Consider the following 18,886-nt stretch of genomic DNA (forward strand, 5'->3'; position numbering starts at 1 on the left):
AAATCTTAGTTTACATAAAACCGCTCAAAACAGGGTATATCTGATCTAAATTGTAGAAAGAAAAAAAAATGTTTTTGGCCATAAGTTCCTTTAAAACGAAATCTCCTTAAAATCATTCTTATTTGAATTTTTGGTGTCTTGATTTCATGGTTGTTCTTTCTCGACGGCGATATATTTTTATACGCTGTGTCATCTTTCCAAAAATAACAGTACGACAAGTGAAAAAGAGAAACTTTTCGTGAACCACTAAACTTGATTGTTCGCCGGTGCATGAGCCAAAGTGAAAATGATAAATCATTCATGAAGATGCGATACAACTGCTTGCTGCTGCTGCGGAGGATAAAGTGGTTCCCTCTTGATTCACTCACGCGCGCGCGCGGGGTTTTCTAAATATTTAATTTCCGACTGCACCAGAAAAGACGGAGAATAGGTCTTAAAAAAACCGACCAAGAAGTCGTGCCAAATGGAAAGTAGTACATGTAGTTCAGAATGACCCGAAATAAAATGTGTGTGAAGGTGATCGTTCGGCCTAAATTTTGGAGACTGTCCCTCGAAATTGTGGGTTTTGAATTATCCTTCTTTTTTCGTAACTTTCTTTTCAATTTTGATTTGAATTTTTGGTTTATTTCGTTATTGCTTGAAAAAAAAAATTAGCATCTTATGTAATAGTATTTCGACTTCAATTTCTTCATCGAATATTAATTAAAATTAATTTTAACCTTAATTGAATTCTTCAAATTCTGATAAAATTCTAAGAAATTGATAACAAAATGTTTAGATAAAGGTACTTCAAAATTTAAAAATAAATTGGCATTTTTAATTTTAATTTTAATTATATTCTCGTTTTATTTTGCCTTAGTGACATTTGATTTGGCTTCATTGCAGAAATGTGCAATTAAATTTTTTTTATCGATTTAAAGGGGGAAAACCTGAAATTTTATTTCATTTACTTCAAAATTTTAATGCGAAAAAAAATGTATTGATTTTTTAAAAATATCATCAAATTGCATACCATTTAGTTGTTATTGAAAAATAATAGTGCTTTTCCGCCGAATGTTAAAGAATTTTCAGAAAAAGAATGAACCAGAATTGCTATATTTAATTTAATTTTTAATAATTAGAACACGTAAGAAATTAATTTTTTTGTAATAAATATTTTAGAAACACTTCTAAGATTTCAATAATCAGAATTAAAAAAAATATATATCTTTGAAAAAAAATTGTAACTTTAAAGAACTTGAATTATGTTAGAATATTCCTTCATCTTAATTTTGAAATTTTCCATATTTTTTCCTGTTTTAAGCAATATAATAAACTGTAGTTTAAAATTTGTGGTATTTTCCCCGAGCAATAACTACATGTACAAATTATGCAACTGAATATTCGCTACTTCTGCTGATATGAGTCAGCGTTAGCTTCATTGCATATTCATCTACCATTGTAATTCATGGTTTTTTCTGTTGTAATCATATTACGAATAATTTTCATAATTTCATTAAATAGTTTGTAATAATCATTCACAAGCTCAGAAATAATAAAAGTTAGAATTCATAATTGTTTTATAAACCTAAAAAAAATGAGCGAACAGTTACATAAAAAAAAATCCTCTGAACTAGCGATATTCTTAAATACATAAATTGTATTTAAAATTAAATATACTGAATTTTCGAAATGTACGTGTAGTGTTCGTATAGCTTAATAAATATATAATTTGAAAATTATATTCAAGGTATGTAATTTTAAATTTTTTTAATTGAAATGGTTAGAAATTGTAGAATATTTATATTAATACATTTTTTGCCGGTCACGTAAGATTGTCATTTTTTTTTTGTGTGTGTGTGTGTGTTGAGAATATTTTTTAGAAGAATGTTTGGCTTGGTGGATTTTCGACAAAGCAGCTGCCTAAGGCCTCTGGACAGAAAAGAGGCGTAAACAAGTCAATGAAAAGATTTTCCTTGTTGCCGAACAAAAATAAGTTAATATAAAATAGAAATTCTATGAATTATACAGTATTAAAATAATATTTACAATTTATTAAGTATAATTGATTAGGTCCGTATATTCGTAATGTTTAGAAATTCATAAATAATGAGCCTCTGCTTTAATGTTTTGGATATTTGACTGCCTGTAGGTAATAAAAATTAATACACTTTTCCAAAGTTAAAAATGTGTTCAAATGTGAAACTACATTCACCAATTTATTAAAAGAGGGACCTCATAATGCAAGTACTCTTGCAAAGTACTTGAATTTACCATTGATGGTAGGGACCACGTTGTTAAATCACGGCTTCGGACCGAAAGGTTATAGGTCCAGAATCCATAATCCACCAAAAAGTTGGCCGTGTATTAAGACCTGGTAATTAATTTGACATCGAAGGTGAAGTCTTCTCGATGGTATGATTCTGAATTTTGGAGGAGATAAGAACTGGCTAAGATATTGTCAACTTCATCTGACCATTATTAAAAATTAAGATACAAAATATCATCTTTGTTGATTGAAAAAATTCGTACAAGCTATTACGTTACACCCTTTTCCGCATACAAAAAGTGAAAAAAAAAAAAAAAAAGCTTCTTTAATAAAACTGGTATTGTTTTTTCAATATGCATTTCGCGAATATTGAATTGACTTGCAATTGCATATGCAGCTTTTTTAGTGACTTTCATTATCTAAAATCGCAGATGTTATTAATGATGTATATCCAACATGTATGTAAGGTTTGATGCTCGCTAAATGTCACTTAGATAAGGAAAGGGAAGACTTCAATGACTTCCCACTGAAGGAGGATGAAGCAGGAAAAGAGGCATTAAAATAATGGAAGAAGAATGCATAATCTGTTTTTCTATATTTCATTTCTCCCATTAAATGAACTTCCAACTATGAGAATAGGTATTAACTTCTTCAATAAATTTGTTTATTTTTACCTAGCAAACTTTGAAAAATTTTCTAAAATTTTACGTTTTTATGTCAATTTCTACCACAGTTCAGGTAAACTATTTTTTATGCATTTAAACTCGGAGTGATATTTGAATATTTGGGCAGTGCAATATGGATTAGAATCGAAATTTTGAGCATCATTTTTTTTTTATTGGGCACCGAACGGGGTGCAATTGAAAACGCTCAATATAAGAAAAGAGAATTCCATTACTTAAGCAAAAAAAAAAAAAAAAAAAAAAGAGTATAGTAGCTATTTGTGGCTGATGAAGTCGGTTTGTGTGTGTCTGTTCTATGCCAGCTGCTTACTAAAGCAAACAAGCTGTAGTGAGTCATACACCATAGAAATCTTTGAGGGTTATCGTAGGATAGCACTTGTTGCACCTGCAGCCTTTTAAATCAACCGAGAACTTTTACTGCTCTTCCATAACTAGGTAACTTTTGTTATTTTGACTCGTATAATTTTTTTCATTCTTATTAATAGTACTTTTTTTATAATGATGTTAAATAACTGTCAGTTGTTTTGTTTCAGTCTACTTCAAGTTAGGGAATTGATAGGGTTTTTATTAGTTTTACTTTGAAGTGGTTTCATCTTTTATGAGTGTTGAATTAAGAATTAAAGTATAATTTTATTTTTTTCAGATCAAATACGAATGAATGAATTTCCTTAGAGAAACTGTCATCATTGATTTTTTTGCGTTTAGGTTCATTTGTTTAAAGTTAGTGTATTTTAATACTGGAAATGAATATCTTGCATAAAATGTATGTAAAATTGCTTTTAATAAAATGGTACTGTTAGGATCGAACTTTCGTTTTCAAAGTTAACTATTTTTACACATTCTTATTTAAATTGACTAAGTTCATGTTTGTAAAGATGAAATTTTGTAGTTGATTTATCGCTATGATTAAAAATTTAGAAATTCCATGCATTTTTATATTTTTAATGGCAATTTATCGCTATGAAATTTTTAAAACTCCTTTCCCTCCTAAAATTATATATATTAAATTTATTCATTCAATTTTATAAGTAAAGTGAGTAAAATTAAGAATAGCGTGTAAAATCTGTGTTTATTTTCAAACTGCCTTGCCTTGAAACATAGATAGAGCCCAATGCGCAATTTTAGTTGGAAAAACTAGGAAGTGGAAATAAAAGAATGATTCTGACTGTTAATGAAAAAAGTTTTTTATTTGTGCTGAAGAAATATGGAATAAAGAATATTAAGAAAAATGAAGAATATTTTTCGTTTTTTAAATGGCAAAAATCCAGAATTAAAGCCATAAACCAAAATAAAATCCCATATTTATGTTCTAACATGATCAAAAAAAAATAAATGGGTGAAAGTTAGTAAATTTTGCTTGTATTTTCTAGAAAAAAAACTAATTATATATACAATATTATTATAGCAATAATGATATTGCAGTGGAATTATATATTACTTGTAGAAATGAATCTTATTTTAATTTTCGAACATGATTAAGACAGTATGGCAAATTTGAGAATTCTGACCTGAAAACTGGAATTTCTATGCCGAATACTGATCTGAAAACGATATTTAATTTTAATATATTAACTAATGGATTACTTTCTTAAGATTCTTTCAAAAGCTATTTAACCGAGATCTGACATTTCATCGAAACCTTGTAGGAATTAAGTTCATAAAAAAAATAAAAAATTCTTAAATTATTTCTGGATAAAAACTCATTCATATCATAAGGTAAAATATATTATGTCGATTTAACAGTATTTCTATGACCAAAGTCTCATTCGTTGAAAACATCCGGAATTCTTGGTTATTGATAACTGTTTAAAAAATTGCCATTTGCTTTATCAAGTTGCTCAATTCCTGTTCTAGCAACGTTGAATCTTAGAAGCTGACTCATCTTTGGTTCCGAAATTCTATATTGTATCCGTCGGTTTGTATCCAATTCTAGTGTTTCACAGGAGGGTGGTCCGATCCTTTTTGACCATTGGTCGACTCCCATTGGTGAAAGAGACAACTTCCTGTCGTAAAAGGGCTTATCTTGTCTATCGGTGCTTTTTTTTTATTGTTTCTTTCTTGGTAGTTTCATTCACAATTTTGTTGAGTTCCGACATCTTGTATCACAAGTGTCGTGCAATTGTACGTTCTTGGTCAATTGGGTGAGTGGTCAGTGGCTGTTACAGAACTGAATTCAGAAGTCAAGGATCTTGGACAAGTAAAGTTGATTATTTAGTTCTATTTAACTTGTTTTGCGATTAGAGTTTTCTTCTTTTTTTTTTTTTTTTTAAATTCAGATCTTGCTACTTTTTGTGAATTATTCATTGAACTTTCGAATCGATTGTGAAATCTTTAGAATTATAAGTAATAAATTAGATTTTAGCTTTATTTCTGAAAAGTCAGAATTCTTTATTGTATAGGATGTAAGATAGTAAGGGAAAAATAAATAAAAATCGACATACAAAACTCTTCTGTTTTTAGTGCATATCTTTTTTATTTTTCGAATTTTATAGATGGAATTTTTCAAAATATCGGTTGTATTTCTTTTTCTAATATAGTTTCTTAATTCCACAGATTTTTGTTCTTTATTTAAATAGTGTGCAAAAGTTTATTGGAACTTTTTGTAATCAGGCGACTCTAATGTATTCAACGATTTTTTAAAAAATATCCAACAATCGTGTCTAGCATAATCAGGGGATTTTTATGGGTAAGATAATATCATTCAAGTTTGACTGTTTATACACACGGATACAGAATATTTATTACGACACTTCATGTTGTAACTGGACACAGTTATGCATAGACATAGCCGTTATAGAGATTTCCATTATTTGATTTCACTCTTACAAATTATATCAACTTCAATCCTTTAAACAACTGATTTTTTTTTCTTCAAATTCCATCAGAAAATGCCATTTTTTAAAATATTTTTTTCATTCACGATTATTAGTAATTACTACTTAATACTTAATTTTTTTCTATAATGTTTCGCCAAATCAGCGACGATACAAAATATGTACATCTTATTGCATAATTGTACCCAATAGGACAATTTAGAATCTACTAGCAAATCTCATTTAAATGGCAAAGAGTGAAAAGGTTGTAGTAAAATATTTTTTGAGTGCACTTACTAAATAGGATGTGTATAAAATATTTGCATGTTCTTTCAAATTTTTTTAATTAAATCAATTAATTTTTAGAAATTAGTATTAAGATTATTATAAAGATTAGTATTAAGATTATTAAATTATTTTATTATTACGCAGACATCTATATACAACGGCTTTTTTGCAAATCCATATAAAGATTTGGAACTGCACATATTCCGTAAGAACCAAAGAAAACACTGTTTTTTTTTTTTTTTTTTTTTTTTTTGTTTTTTTTTTATTTTACTAATGGAGTGTGATAACAGGGAGCATTCACGTGTTTATAATTATGTTAAAAATAATTATCGCAGGAACAGTGTTTTCCATGTTATTAAAAACATTTTAACATTTATTTGTGACTAAATTCTATTTTCAAGGCCGGTATAAAAACATACCTATATTATAATAACATAATACGGAGTTTTGTTATACATAATACATTACCTATAATACAAAGTTTTCGTACTGATTCATTGATGCTACCTATCTGTACATAATTGAGATCATAAGACTTAGTTATTTCCTTTCCGTCCTCCCCCCTTTTTCAAAATTATAGTTATTATCAGTTTTTTTTTTTTTTAAATAAGAGATAACTGTAGTTACCATTAGTCATTCTCTTTTCGGTATTCTGTTATGATAAAGAGTTTTATCTGAATTAGTGTGAGACGTTTCAAAAAGTAAAGTTTTTCCCCCTCTTTTTTTTTTTTTCTTTTAAAAACTTGCGTTATTTGCCTTGGAATTTTGAAAATACATTTGTGCAATTGAACTTTTTAATAATAAGCGTAATCAGTATTAAAACGGGTTTCAAAATATTTATTATAACGAGAAAAAGAAGTTTTGAATTTTACTTGATCTTATGTGTCTTATTATTTAAATCCTTGAATTTCAATTTATTTTAAATCAACGCTCTCCAGGCTGACAATTTAAATCTAAGAATTTATATAGAAACTGACGATTTTTTTTTTCACGAAAAAACTTTTTCATAAGCATTAACTCTCAATAATTCATGACGACTTAGACTCGTCATTTAAGTGCAAGAGGCTAATCATAAATAATTTTTATGAACATATTTCGCAAATTACTAGATCACACTTTCGCCTACAAAATGATTTGCATGAAATTAATGGATATTTTTTAATGCTTCTGTTTTACATTCAAAATACAGTGGGAAAAAAACAACAACTGGGCGTTGTTCTTACTTGAATTGGACAAATACCACAGAAATAGAAGTCTTCTTTTAATGCGTGTGAAAGGGTTGGGCGAGGCACCTTATGTAATTTAATCTTTCATAAATGCTATTTCGTGAAACAGGGAGCGAAGTGTGACACTCTAAATTTGGAGTGAAATGTCAGAATAAAGCGTTTAATTTCATCTATGGAAATTTATGGCAGTGTGTAATTTAAAAGGAAACTTTTTAAGTTAAATATTTTGGTTATGAGTGTAGTGTGGTGAAGTTTCGAAAGGATCGAACGTAGGTAGTACTTTTAAAGGATGTATTTCGAATTTTAATAAAATTATGCACAGCTAGATGAATTAAAAATAACTCACAGGAGTCTTGCATTCTTTTACTGGATATGGTAAACCTGATTTCTTAGATAAATGGGGAGAGATGGGAAAAGGTTTGAATTATTTAACTTAAGGAACTGAATAGAAACATGTTCCAGTGATTTTTACTAATATGATATCTATAATTATCGAAGAATATATTTTTTAATCTTCCACCAAAGATTAAAGATTTTTTTTATCATTTTAATTCATTCATTAATGCATTTTAACCGTAGATCACCATTTCATATTAAAATTTTAACAAGACTTTTTATCTCAAAAACTCCAGATTATTGGCAGAAATAAATGTCCATTGTTTATGATCAAAAATATGTATAAAATTGTTTCGATATGACATTCTTCAATTAAATTTAACAAATAGTTATAAGATTTTTTAAATTTTATTTTTAAGCTTGTGTGCTTATGAAATTTCTTTTTGGGTTTGCTTAACCAGGTAGATAAGGGATATTGAATAAAATAAAAAATTTTTTAAGGACCTTTAGAATGTTTACACCGTTATTTTGCGATTCAGCTATTCAGTCAGCTAAATTTTCCTTGCATTATCTTGAAACATATTTCCACGTATTAGGCAGTTTGACATCTCTTTAGATTTTTAAATATAGGGTTAATTTAACCTATAACTTTGAATTGAAAAAGCCATTGTCAATCTTATTTTAGGGGGGGGGGGCATGGGAAATGAATTTAATGGATAGTGTTTTCAAAATGAGAACTTTCAGATTAATACTCTACCTGGGGAAAACTCGAAACTATCTTAAACATGACCAAAACTTTTCATGTTTCTTATAATATCTTTTAACATTGCTCAAGAAAGCTTAGTTCCATTTTTTATTATTAAAATTTTTTCCATAGGGATAGTATTGAACATTCACCATATAAATATTTATATTTACTACATGTACAATATTTTCGTTTGAATATGATGAACATATTGAAGAAAAGATGCAAATTAGGCCAAATGGTTTTCTTTTATACCATCTCACAGTGCACACAATCATAGCTACATTTAGAAGAGCCGTGAGAAATTATTTCAATTTAAGTTGTAAGTTAACTAAAACGCACTCAACAAATCAATCACCATTTGAAGATAGATTTGAAGTTCAGATAATTACTTTCTGTATTCTAGATGTAATAAATATTTGCAAAGGAAACATTTCCTTAAATACCATAATTTAATGCATTTGACTCTTATCTTGTAAGTTGGGTTGACGGGGCGCCTAGCCCCGGTAGGGACTTATCCCCGGTAATGGTTAGCTGCAGAGGGCGTTCTGTTGGCGTGACCATCATCGTCGAGCTCTGGAAGTGGTCTGAAGGCCTGTTGGAGCTTCTTAAATAGTATTGGCCAGACCCTTACCTTATAGAGAGTTGTATTTAATATATTCTGAAGCAGATCAACTATTAAAACTAATTTTTAGTATAAAGATGATTTGAATAAATAGTGGTGGTTACATGATTTTTTCATTTCAAGCCTTCCTTTTTTTCTATTTAATGAAAAATTAAAATTACGTTATTTTAACACTTTCAACGCTACCGACGAGATATCTCGTCTTTCAGATACTTCCAGTTGCAGGTTTCTGTGGGCAAAAATTTATCTCTTATGCCAGTTTAGATAGGTTGATAGATTTGTATTAGAAAGTTCAACTTATCTAAACTGGCATTGAAAGTTTTAAACTTTATATTGAAATTCAATTACTGTGATATTTATTGATTAGGTTTCAATTATTAAACGATGTCGTGTGAATAAGAAGATATTCATAATCTTGGCTTTTTTTTTTATGTTGCTGATCATTGCTATTATGTCTCATGAGGGTCACTATGCCCTTCTATTAATGGGAGAGCTGCGTACTCGGTACTTTCAAAATTCCACTGAAATCAATCTATCATGTGCATATATGAGACTAGTGCGTGTTTTGAAATCATTGGAGTGAAATATTCTGCTGTTGTGGTGTGAAAGCTTGAAGAAATGAATGCCAACTCAGGTGTCGCTCTAACATCTAATGATTTAAATTTATGTAGTAAGTCTAAAAAAACACTCTTATGTTACTTCTAAGCAAGGCATTAATCAAACTGTAAATTAAGTTGTATTAGCAGAAAATTTCGAAAAAAAAATAATTTTAAAAGTATTAACATTGAAATGCGCTCCAGTGTACTTTTATTATTTTAAATGTAGAAAAATAATTTCAGTATGAATTATCTGTCCATTTGATTTATGAACTGTTTCGTAGTTGGTTCTGCACAGCCAAATGCAGGCTTTGTTCTAAACGCCTACTATTTTGCCCTTTTGCTGTTATGTATTATTTTTTTTATAATAAATATAACCATGTTCTTCAGATTAATGAATGACGTATAAAGATATTTCTGGACTTGCGTGCTTCATGAAAAATATGAATGATAAATTTTTCATTTAAGAATATCCAATATTTATCTACTGCAGACGTATACATTTTTTAATACCTTAAATTCCTCTCTACGCGAAGTGTACAGATAACGACTTCTACATGCGTTCATTGAAAGAAGAAGAGAAGGAAAAAAAAATGTGTGCTGAAAAGAATGCCTGCATAAAATGGTTCCGATGACAGAAAAATCACCAAATAAGCCACATCATTCTGGCTGTAAGGTTGTCTCCCCTTCGATGACGTCCTTGCGATGACGTCAAATCTCTTACGCAAATCCAGATGAGTTGATGGATCTGTGTTTAAACGTTTCTTGTTCCCTGCACAAATCGTTTCTTCTCAGCGGATTGTTAGTTGAGGACAGACTTCACCTGCTTCTCTCAGTCAAGTGCGTACTAAATACCAGTTGAAAGACAACTCAGCACAGCATCGAGAAGGGTTGGGAGAATTCATTTAAATTTTAATTTTTGACTCTGTGTGGGATGTTTTAGTCTGATGAGTATTAATTGGTTTGAGTGTGTGCCCATTTTCTTTTTTGAAAGAATGGCTAAAAGGATAAACGATTTGTTTGTGACAAATTTAAATTTGGCAAAGCTGTTTATGAGCTGACTGTTGTAAATAAACTTTGAAAGTGAAATCTAGTTAACTGTAGTAGTGCCGTTAACATGAGAAAAATAGATGTAGCAAAACATTTAACTAGGAGAGCATTTCGACTGTAAAAAATAAAAATTTAAAAAATATGGAGGGAGATTGTTTTTGAAAATTCTAATTATAATTAGCCTAAATTCGATTTCTATATTGCCTCAGACATTCTAGAAATTCAATTACTTTACCATTTTATACCTCAATGTTATATATTTGCATATGAGCAAAGATTAAAAAATAATTTACTCTTTCTCAGAAGGGGGAAAAAATTACCTGAGAGTAGTTGAACATCTCATAATTTTGCTTATCTTTAATAATATGAAACCTGCAATGCAGTTGAATTGCACTGTGTGTCTATTTTGTAAAAATATTATTTTAATTAGTCCTATTCTGGTCTCTTATATGAAATTTTAAAATTGTTTTCAATGCACTAATATATAAGCATTTTTTGTTTACTTACCCCCCCCCCCAATTTTGGTCACATAAATTATAATAAAAATTTAGTTAAAAAAAAGATTTGGAAGAGGGTCTGATACATCGCATAAAGTCTGTCAGCAAATAGTATTGTTACAAATTCTTCCTTATTAATACAGAAAATTAAATCTTCATCATTTAGGTAATAATTATGAGAATATTTACTTTCTTTTAAGTAATGCTACATTTATGCATTTTTTGTTTATTTATTTTATTATTCTTATGGTTGCGATTTTTTTTTTTTTTTTTTTTTTGCAGTCATAAGAGTAATAAAGAATATAAAAAGAATGAGTTTAGAATTCTTTCAATTATTTCAAAATGTAAAAAAGTTGTATTCGGTGAAATTGTATTCTGTTATAATTAATAAAGTCTCTTAGATTACAAAGTTTTAATTTCTATCTCTCATTTAATATTATATACACTTAAACAGCTATAAATTGTTTTAATCAAAACCGAAAGACACTTTAATAAGTCAATTGAATGAATCCAGGGCTTATGGACTTTTTTCTTTTCGGTCTTGGCCTCAATACGTCGGAATAAACTTTTAGTGACCCCATTTCCACATAATCAGTTTTTCGCATTCACAAATATATAAATTTTGGAAAATAATTACTTGCATATTTATTAATTGTAAGTCGGATTTAGATTAATCATATAAAGTTTTTGATAATTGTATTTTTGATCGATTCATTAAGTTAAAAAATTTCGAAAATTCTTTAAATACCGTAAAAAATTATATTACATCAAATGTTTAATTATATATGAAACAGAGTTTGTTTTTCAAAAATAAGTATGATTTAACTGTTATATTTACAATTTAATGGAGCAGGGCATTCAAATTTTTTGTTTTCTTTATATAAGTTCATAATACTGATTTAAGGTATGTGATTTGTGAATGATTATAATTCTAGTTTTTTTTTTATGTTACCTGCTGAAAAAATTTAAAAACTTATAAACCTTTTTAACCTTTTTTTTAAAACCTATAAATAGCAGTTGTTAGCGTAATCGCTGCTTCTAGGCTGAAGGTTGGTGGATTCGCGACCCAATTCCACGAAAACTCCGCCCTGTGTTTGGGTCTGTTGCAAGTTCAATTTTTTACAGAATACTCGGTGTGGTGTTGGAAGTTTGGCAATGATATGTTAGTTAAAATGACATCCTTGTCATCCAGCAATGGTTCAGAATTACAAGGTGCGTCCTAAAACTAGCCTCGTGTAGTTTCAAAACTGAAAAGATAACTTAACTAAAGGAATTTAATTTATAACATTTCTAACAACATTTTCGAAATCACCTTTACATATTGGAGGTTATCCATTATTTTTAGAAACTGTTTAATTAACTTATTAGGTCATTTTAAGGAGATAAATAAATGAAATGCAAAAATCAGATTTTAGTATAAAACATTATATCATGATAATGATTTAGGTTTGATTCGTCTACATTGACTTTTAAAAAAATTATATTATTACGGGGTCGATAATGTGCACGCGTACAAAAATATCTATATATTTAATATTTCGCAACGCGAATTTGTATACATTCAGTGACAAAAACAATGCAAAGTAGTATTGTAAAATAAACGCATAAATAATAAAGCTAATTTTTTCCCCTTTTCAAATTTTAAAGTGGTGTAAAGACGATTTTTGTGCAACAATGTACTCTGAATTTGTTATGGGAAAACTGTGAAATCTTTGTTAATATTTTGAAAAACGTTTTCTCCATTTGCACCCTAGCACAAGAATTTACTACAAGCCAATTTTGGCAACTTTAGTTCTAGCAATCTATCCTGTAAAGTGTTTTGAATAAATTTGTCATCATGCATATCGCACAACGCAAATGTTTCTTCCCCGTGAAAAAGTTGCTTTGTAGTAATGAAACAGTTTACATCCGTTACACTACAAACTTCGTATAAAGCAGTAATTAATTTTGGGGGTAGGGAATGACAGACTGATTTTTTTTTCTTCTTCTGCTAAGTGCTTATTTTCCACGAAATGTTTATTTGTGTCAAAATACACCATCTTTAGAGTGCAATTTTTATTAAAAAAAATTGATTTAACATCATGGACTGACGTCGCACTCAAAGTTGGTATACAAGTTAGCTAATCAATTCCTGGATGTGTTTGCGCGTTGAACGCTCGTCCCTGCCGAAGAAAAAGAAAGAAAACAAGACGGATGGAAAAGAAGCAAGCAAAAAGAAAACCGCTTATCTAGCGTTCTGATTTCGGCGAGGACGTCCCTCTGCAGCGTTTTAGAGGGAACTCCTTCAAGTCAGATGCGTCATCAAACGTTTATATGGACCAGACATTTTTAGAACTTCTCAGTCCCGCCGCCTGTGCCTCCCTGTAACCCTTTTTTTCTCACCCTTTACGTTGTTTGTTCCTTATTTTGGGAAGCTCTCCTTCTCCGAGTTTCTGATTTCGAAATTAGAGTTATTAGTTTTCCTCTGTCACAAATGGGACTAATTAAGCATGTAGAATTTTTTGGGTGTATGCGTAGCGAAATATACCAAGAATTTGTCGTTTTGAAATGAATAATGAATATGATTTCAGTAAATAATAAAAATAAAAACAATGTTGAGCTCATTTTTTATTTGTTTTTTAATTATTTTAATTATTTTGATTTTTTAAATCTTTAATTTGTAATTTAGTATTATAAACATTTTAGAATCGTGAAATGGATTTTTTTCTTTCAAATTTATTAACAAATGGTGCTACACGTGTATAGAATAAAAATTTGATTGTGAAGTTCTGAAAATACTATAGCATATTATCACTAACAATACTTAAAAAGTGCGAAATTTCAAAACTATAGCACATCATAAAAAGAGTTTAAAGGATAGATTGCAAAATTCCTTTTTTATGAGCATGAAAAATTTAAATTAAATAAAAGTGCATTAAAAAAATTAGGAAGCTGATATTGTTTGCTGATGTTAGCTCAAAATAAAGCAATTCTAAGAATTGATGTCAGAAAAATATATCGACTTCCCTTTATGTCATCATTCCATATTTAACGTCCGTATTTGGAATCAATGGAAAAATATTTGGAAGTGAATCTTCAGCTTGTTATGTTGTTACATAGCGGAGAAATTTATATAACTACCGCGGAATTTCATATTTTCTATAAATTTCCTTCATAAATTTCGATTTAAGCAAGGTTTTTTTATATATATATTTTATTTATTTTTACTGTCTCGTATACCAAGTTTGACGTTTACAAAACGAAATTTGAGGATTATAACACTTTCTGATAAACAGAGAGAGAGAGAGAGTATTGCAATCATTTGAACTCTACAGTTAGACGAATCTGCAGTTTCAAACCTTCCGAAGCCCGAAAAACACATTTTTATAATTATGTCTGTCTATCTGCCTGTGAACATAAGTCAAAAACACTTTGAGCTAAGCGCTTTACTCATTACAATTAAACTATATAAGTCTGAATTTGTAGATTTCTTTCAAATTTTGAACAAAAGCAATTCAAAGGAAGTCTATCCGGCTGTAAGAGTATGATTGAGCACGTAACTACAAAACAAAGAGCAAAATAGATAAAATTTGGTACACAGGTTTAGCATCTAAAATGTATATTCTTATCAAATTTTGAATCAAATCTGTCAAAGAGCCGATTGTCTGTCTGTCGGTAATTTTGTATTAATGTAAATTCAGTAACTTAAAAACGCAGTTTCTTAAATAATAAAAAAATGTATATGATCTTGTAATTATAACTATAGTTCTATGTAAAATCATTCGGTAAAAAAAGGCATTTAAAATACCTATTCGATTTCTGAGTACTTGTGTATTAGCCGCCATACCAAGGATTAATAGCCACACGATAGATACAGCAAAAATGATAGATTTGCGCCAAAAATCAATATTCCATAACTATACAAGGCATTAACGGCCTTGCACCTATAATTTTAATCCAGAAGAACCTCTTTTATTGAAGAGTATTCGAGAAAATATTGTGGAAATCACTCCGTTTTTTTTAATTATTATTTTGAATTATTTTATTAATGAATTAATTTTAGAGAAACTGTTTATTCAAGTTCAAAATCAGATAGATATCAGTGAGGTCACTGCTTTTATTCAGCAAATCAAAGCGAAAAGCAGACTTTATGTCTAGGTTGGCCCTTGCTTCAAGGGATTATGCTCGTGTTAGACTCTAATCTAGTAGTTTGTGGGGGGGGGGGAATTAGAAACGTTTTGCCATGTGCAAAAACGTGCCTAAATATTTTCAGGCTGCATTGGATAAACAATTTATTTGACTTTTTACACTTCTGAAAAATTTCAAACGTTTCACTATGTTTACAAATTTTGTGTCTTTTGAGCGGTTACTGAAAGTGAATTAACCATCAAATACAAATACGATGAATTTAATGACTTTCCACATAAGATAAAAGATAATTCTCATTTCCTCATTCGTTTTTTCCCTTAATGATCTAGTTTTTATATTACCAGCTTTTTGTTATCTGCGACTGCCTGTTTGAAGGGGTGGCGGAAGGAATCGTCTGAGCAGTTAATAAGGATTAAATCAAGTGATTAAACTAAACTTTTTATGTCTGGTGTAGATTTGTGGAAGCGTATAAAAAATGTTCAGATTTAATCAGTCATGTTCTGTGCAGTGAATTGTCTCAATGTACCGATAAAATTTTGGATAACTAAACGAAGAAAACCCACTATGATAGCTTTTATACTTAAATATTATAAATAAACGGAAAATTTTATATTCCCAAAATTTTTATGTATTTTAGGAAATTAATTTTGAAAAATAAGTATAATCCGATGGCACGGTATTGGATTATAGTACTTTGGGTTCCTAATTTCGAGATGTAATTCTATCCATCTTTTGTTTATGCTTATTTAAGCTTGGACACAATTTTGACCTGGGACTCTTGGATCAAATAGCTAAACATTGTCTGACGTAGATTATTGGAAAATAGATTTCGACAATCAAAATTATATGTAAATCTGGTTTTTCTTGTAATGTTCGCTGATTGAAGTTGAATTAAATTCTCAAATTAGTTTATTATTATTTTAAATATTTACCTTGGCACGTTAAAGGTGTTATCTCTATTTTGATAAAAGCTGATCTAATGGCTTAAATTTTTTTAGATCATTATAAAGGTTTCGAAAGTACCTTAAATTTTTTTTGAAGAATTAATGCTCTAAGATGGCATGATTTTTTTTTTTCTCCTCTCGCATTGTTCTCACTGTTACGAAGTAACAGGTGGCAGGATATCAAAAGTGATGGATATGAGCATAAACCATTTTCTTCTTACTTAATGTTGAAGAAAAAATTTTCATGGTACAAAAATAACCATTTCATATTCATGCTTTATAAGGCGATAGTATGACGAAATTTACAAATTTTATGAAAAGTGGTTTGGTTATTATTTTCCAGTAAATCATATTGCAAATAAATGTATTAAAGCCAGCAAACGATTTGAAAGTAAAAAAAAAAAGGTTTCTTTTAAACATTGAATAATTCTTATATTGCTTTTAAAACTTCCTTAAAAGAATTCAATCAAATAGAATCCATGGCTACATTCACATTGGCGCTTACATTCTTCGCTCTTGATTCATTACATTCTGCCCAGTGCTTCGTATCAATTAGAAAACGATGGCTTCTCGTTGCTGGCTGTTCGCTAGTTAGATTGCAAATTCTTGTCACTTAAAATAAACAGACGAGTTCAAAGAATCGGAAGATCACTTAATCCTTCACGGGAAGCGTCTGTTGCTCCATCAATGCCGATCTTGTGTAAGATGCTAGTTCAAACTGGGCACTTGGCGGACTTGCGTCACAGCAAATCGTTTAAGTGTCAACAGACAGTTTTTCTCATCTCTTTTTCTGCTATATCTTATTTGACGTCTGCCCATTTCGATGACGTCTCCTCATCTTTTCTATCGGGATTTACTGCGTGAAGTTTCTTTCGTATTTACGTTTCGGAATGCCCGTTCCAAAGAGGATGTCGTGTTTGTTGAAGCATTCCGGTCGGTCTAAGAATGCGTTTTCTTCTAGTTCTCGAACGAAATACAAATACCGTTCTATGCGTAGTGAATGGTGATTCCTTCAATAGCTATTCGGATGCCGATGCCTGCTGGATTGATTCTTTCAGGGACGTTCGGTTTCGGTTGTTGGATTTCACTTTTCCTATTGGTCTAGGCGAAATTTTTAATTCACAGGTGGGTACTCTGTGCGTTAACATAAGAGGGAAGAATACTTAAGAAAATATGTATTTAGCGAAAAAACTAGATGTCGGCTCGAGTAAGGCTTTCTAAGTTCTTGATCTTATTTTTTCATTCTATGACAATTATCAATCAAAAACCAATATGTTATTTAAATGTTATGAATAATAACGAATGTCTCATTTTTTGTGTCTAGACAAATAATAATAATTAAAAAAAAGCTAACATAATAATTTAATTTCTTTTGATTATATGACAGCCTGTTTAAATGAATATAATTATATTATTCTCCTATGTTATGTGTTTTAAATTATGCAAACAATGTTTTTTTTAATTAGGTTGTAAAAATAAAAAAATTATTTGTTCGAATAATAAAATAATATTTTCCTTGATAGTGTATTTTATTTTCATTTTAATTACTAAAAATAAATACTTTTAATTTTTCATTTTAATTACTAAAAATAAATACTTTTAATAATAAATCTTGTAATTTTAACTTTAAAATTTAAATTTTAAGAGAAAAATTATTTATCAGAAAAGGATCCTTTTTTCATACAGGTAGTTACATTTCTGCTTTATAAGAATTGGGATGAAACTGTCAGCTGTAAAATATTGTCTATCTTGTAGTCATGCCAACCATGTTTTTTTTAAAAAAGTGTGTGAAGAATGGACAGTTTTGTTTTTCCATCGTTTTATCATGCGAATTGTCATATCAAGGCTGGCAATAAGAATAATCTGCAGTACAGATTACTTTGACTAATAATTTTTCTTTTCTGTTTCTTTATAGCATTATAATTTTTTTATGATATTTGTGTCATGATTTCTTTTTCTTTTTTTATAGATGTGAATAAATTTTTCTTATAAGATGGATCTCTAATAACGAATTGCTAATCTATTCTGTTGCTATGGCACATAGCTTGATGGTTTGTTCAGTTGATGTTCACCAGCTCGCTGCAATTGTTAGAAACCGAATTGATAATGTAAGTTTTTCTTTTTAATGCGAATAAAACTTTTAAAATATTAATGTTTTATACTGATTGGATAGCTTTCTTTGTTTTAAAAAAAAGTATGTATTTCGTTTCTTCTAGTTTAGCTGGGATTCTGAGTAATCACATCAGAAGCTTAAATATTTAAGCAATGCTTTGAATCTAATAAATGGTTACATTGATTTTAGAAAACAGTGCACTATTTAATCCTTGAAATAAAAAAGAAAACTGCTGTAAACAGTTATAGTTTTTAAAAGCTGATTTAAAGAAGTAACAATTAAGGTATTTTTAAATGTTGACAAATTTTAATAATAATAATAAAAATATTTTTTAATAAGTCATTGGTTTAAAAAAACTCCTTGTTTATGAATTTTCTCCCAAATTCAATAAGTTGTGTAATAATAAAATTTAAATTATGCCTTGTTTTCAAAGTATTTAATATAATTTGTTATTGAATTTTTTTTAATCTGTAGATTATAAAGGATATTTAATATCTTGGTACTTCAAAATTGTTGTATTTCACATATTTAAAAAAAGTATTTAAAGAGCTATTCAGACATTCGTTAAAATTATATACTCTAGTAGTTTTAGTA

General features: G+C 29.1%; 1 protein-coding gene across 7 annotated transcripts in view; it reads left to right on the plus strand.

Moving 5' to 3' along the window:
- LOC129980957 (uncharacterized) overlaps window positions 1–18,886 on the plus strand; it is an 82,586-nt gene that overhangs the window by 43,531 nt on the left and 20,169 nt on the right. For 5 of the 7 annotated variants that reach the window (XM_056091489.1, XM_056091486.1, XM_056091493.1 and 2 more), the window contains one exon: window positions 18,149–18,287. In XM_056091489.1, the coding sequence (XP_055947464.1) occupies window positions 18,213–18,287 (75 nt within the window). In that variant the 5' untranslated portion in view covers window positions 18,149–18,212. Of the gene's footprint in view, window positions 1–16,992; window positions 17,305–17,367; window positions 17,387–18,148; window positions 18,288–18,886 lie in introns of those variants that run through there. The other 2 variants (XM_056091488.1, XM_056091490.1) reach the window with 2 other exon arrangements.

Source organism: Argiope bruennichi, chromosome 8 (assembly GCF_947563725.1).
Source record: "Argiope bruennichi chromosome 8, qqArgBrue1.1, whole genome shotgun sequence".
NCBI classification, from domain to species: Eukaryota; Metazoa; Arthropoda; class Arachnida; order Araneae; family Araneidae; genus Argiope; species Argiope bruennichi.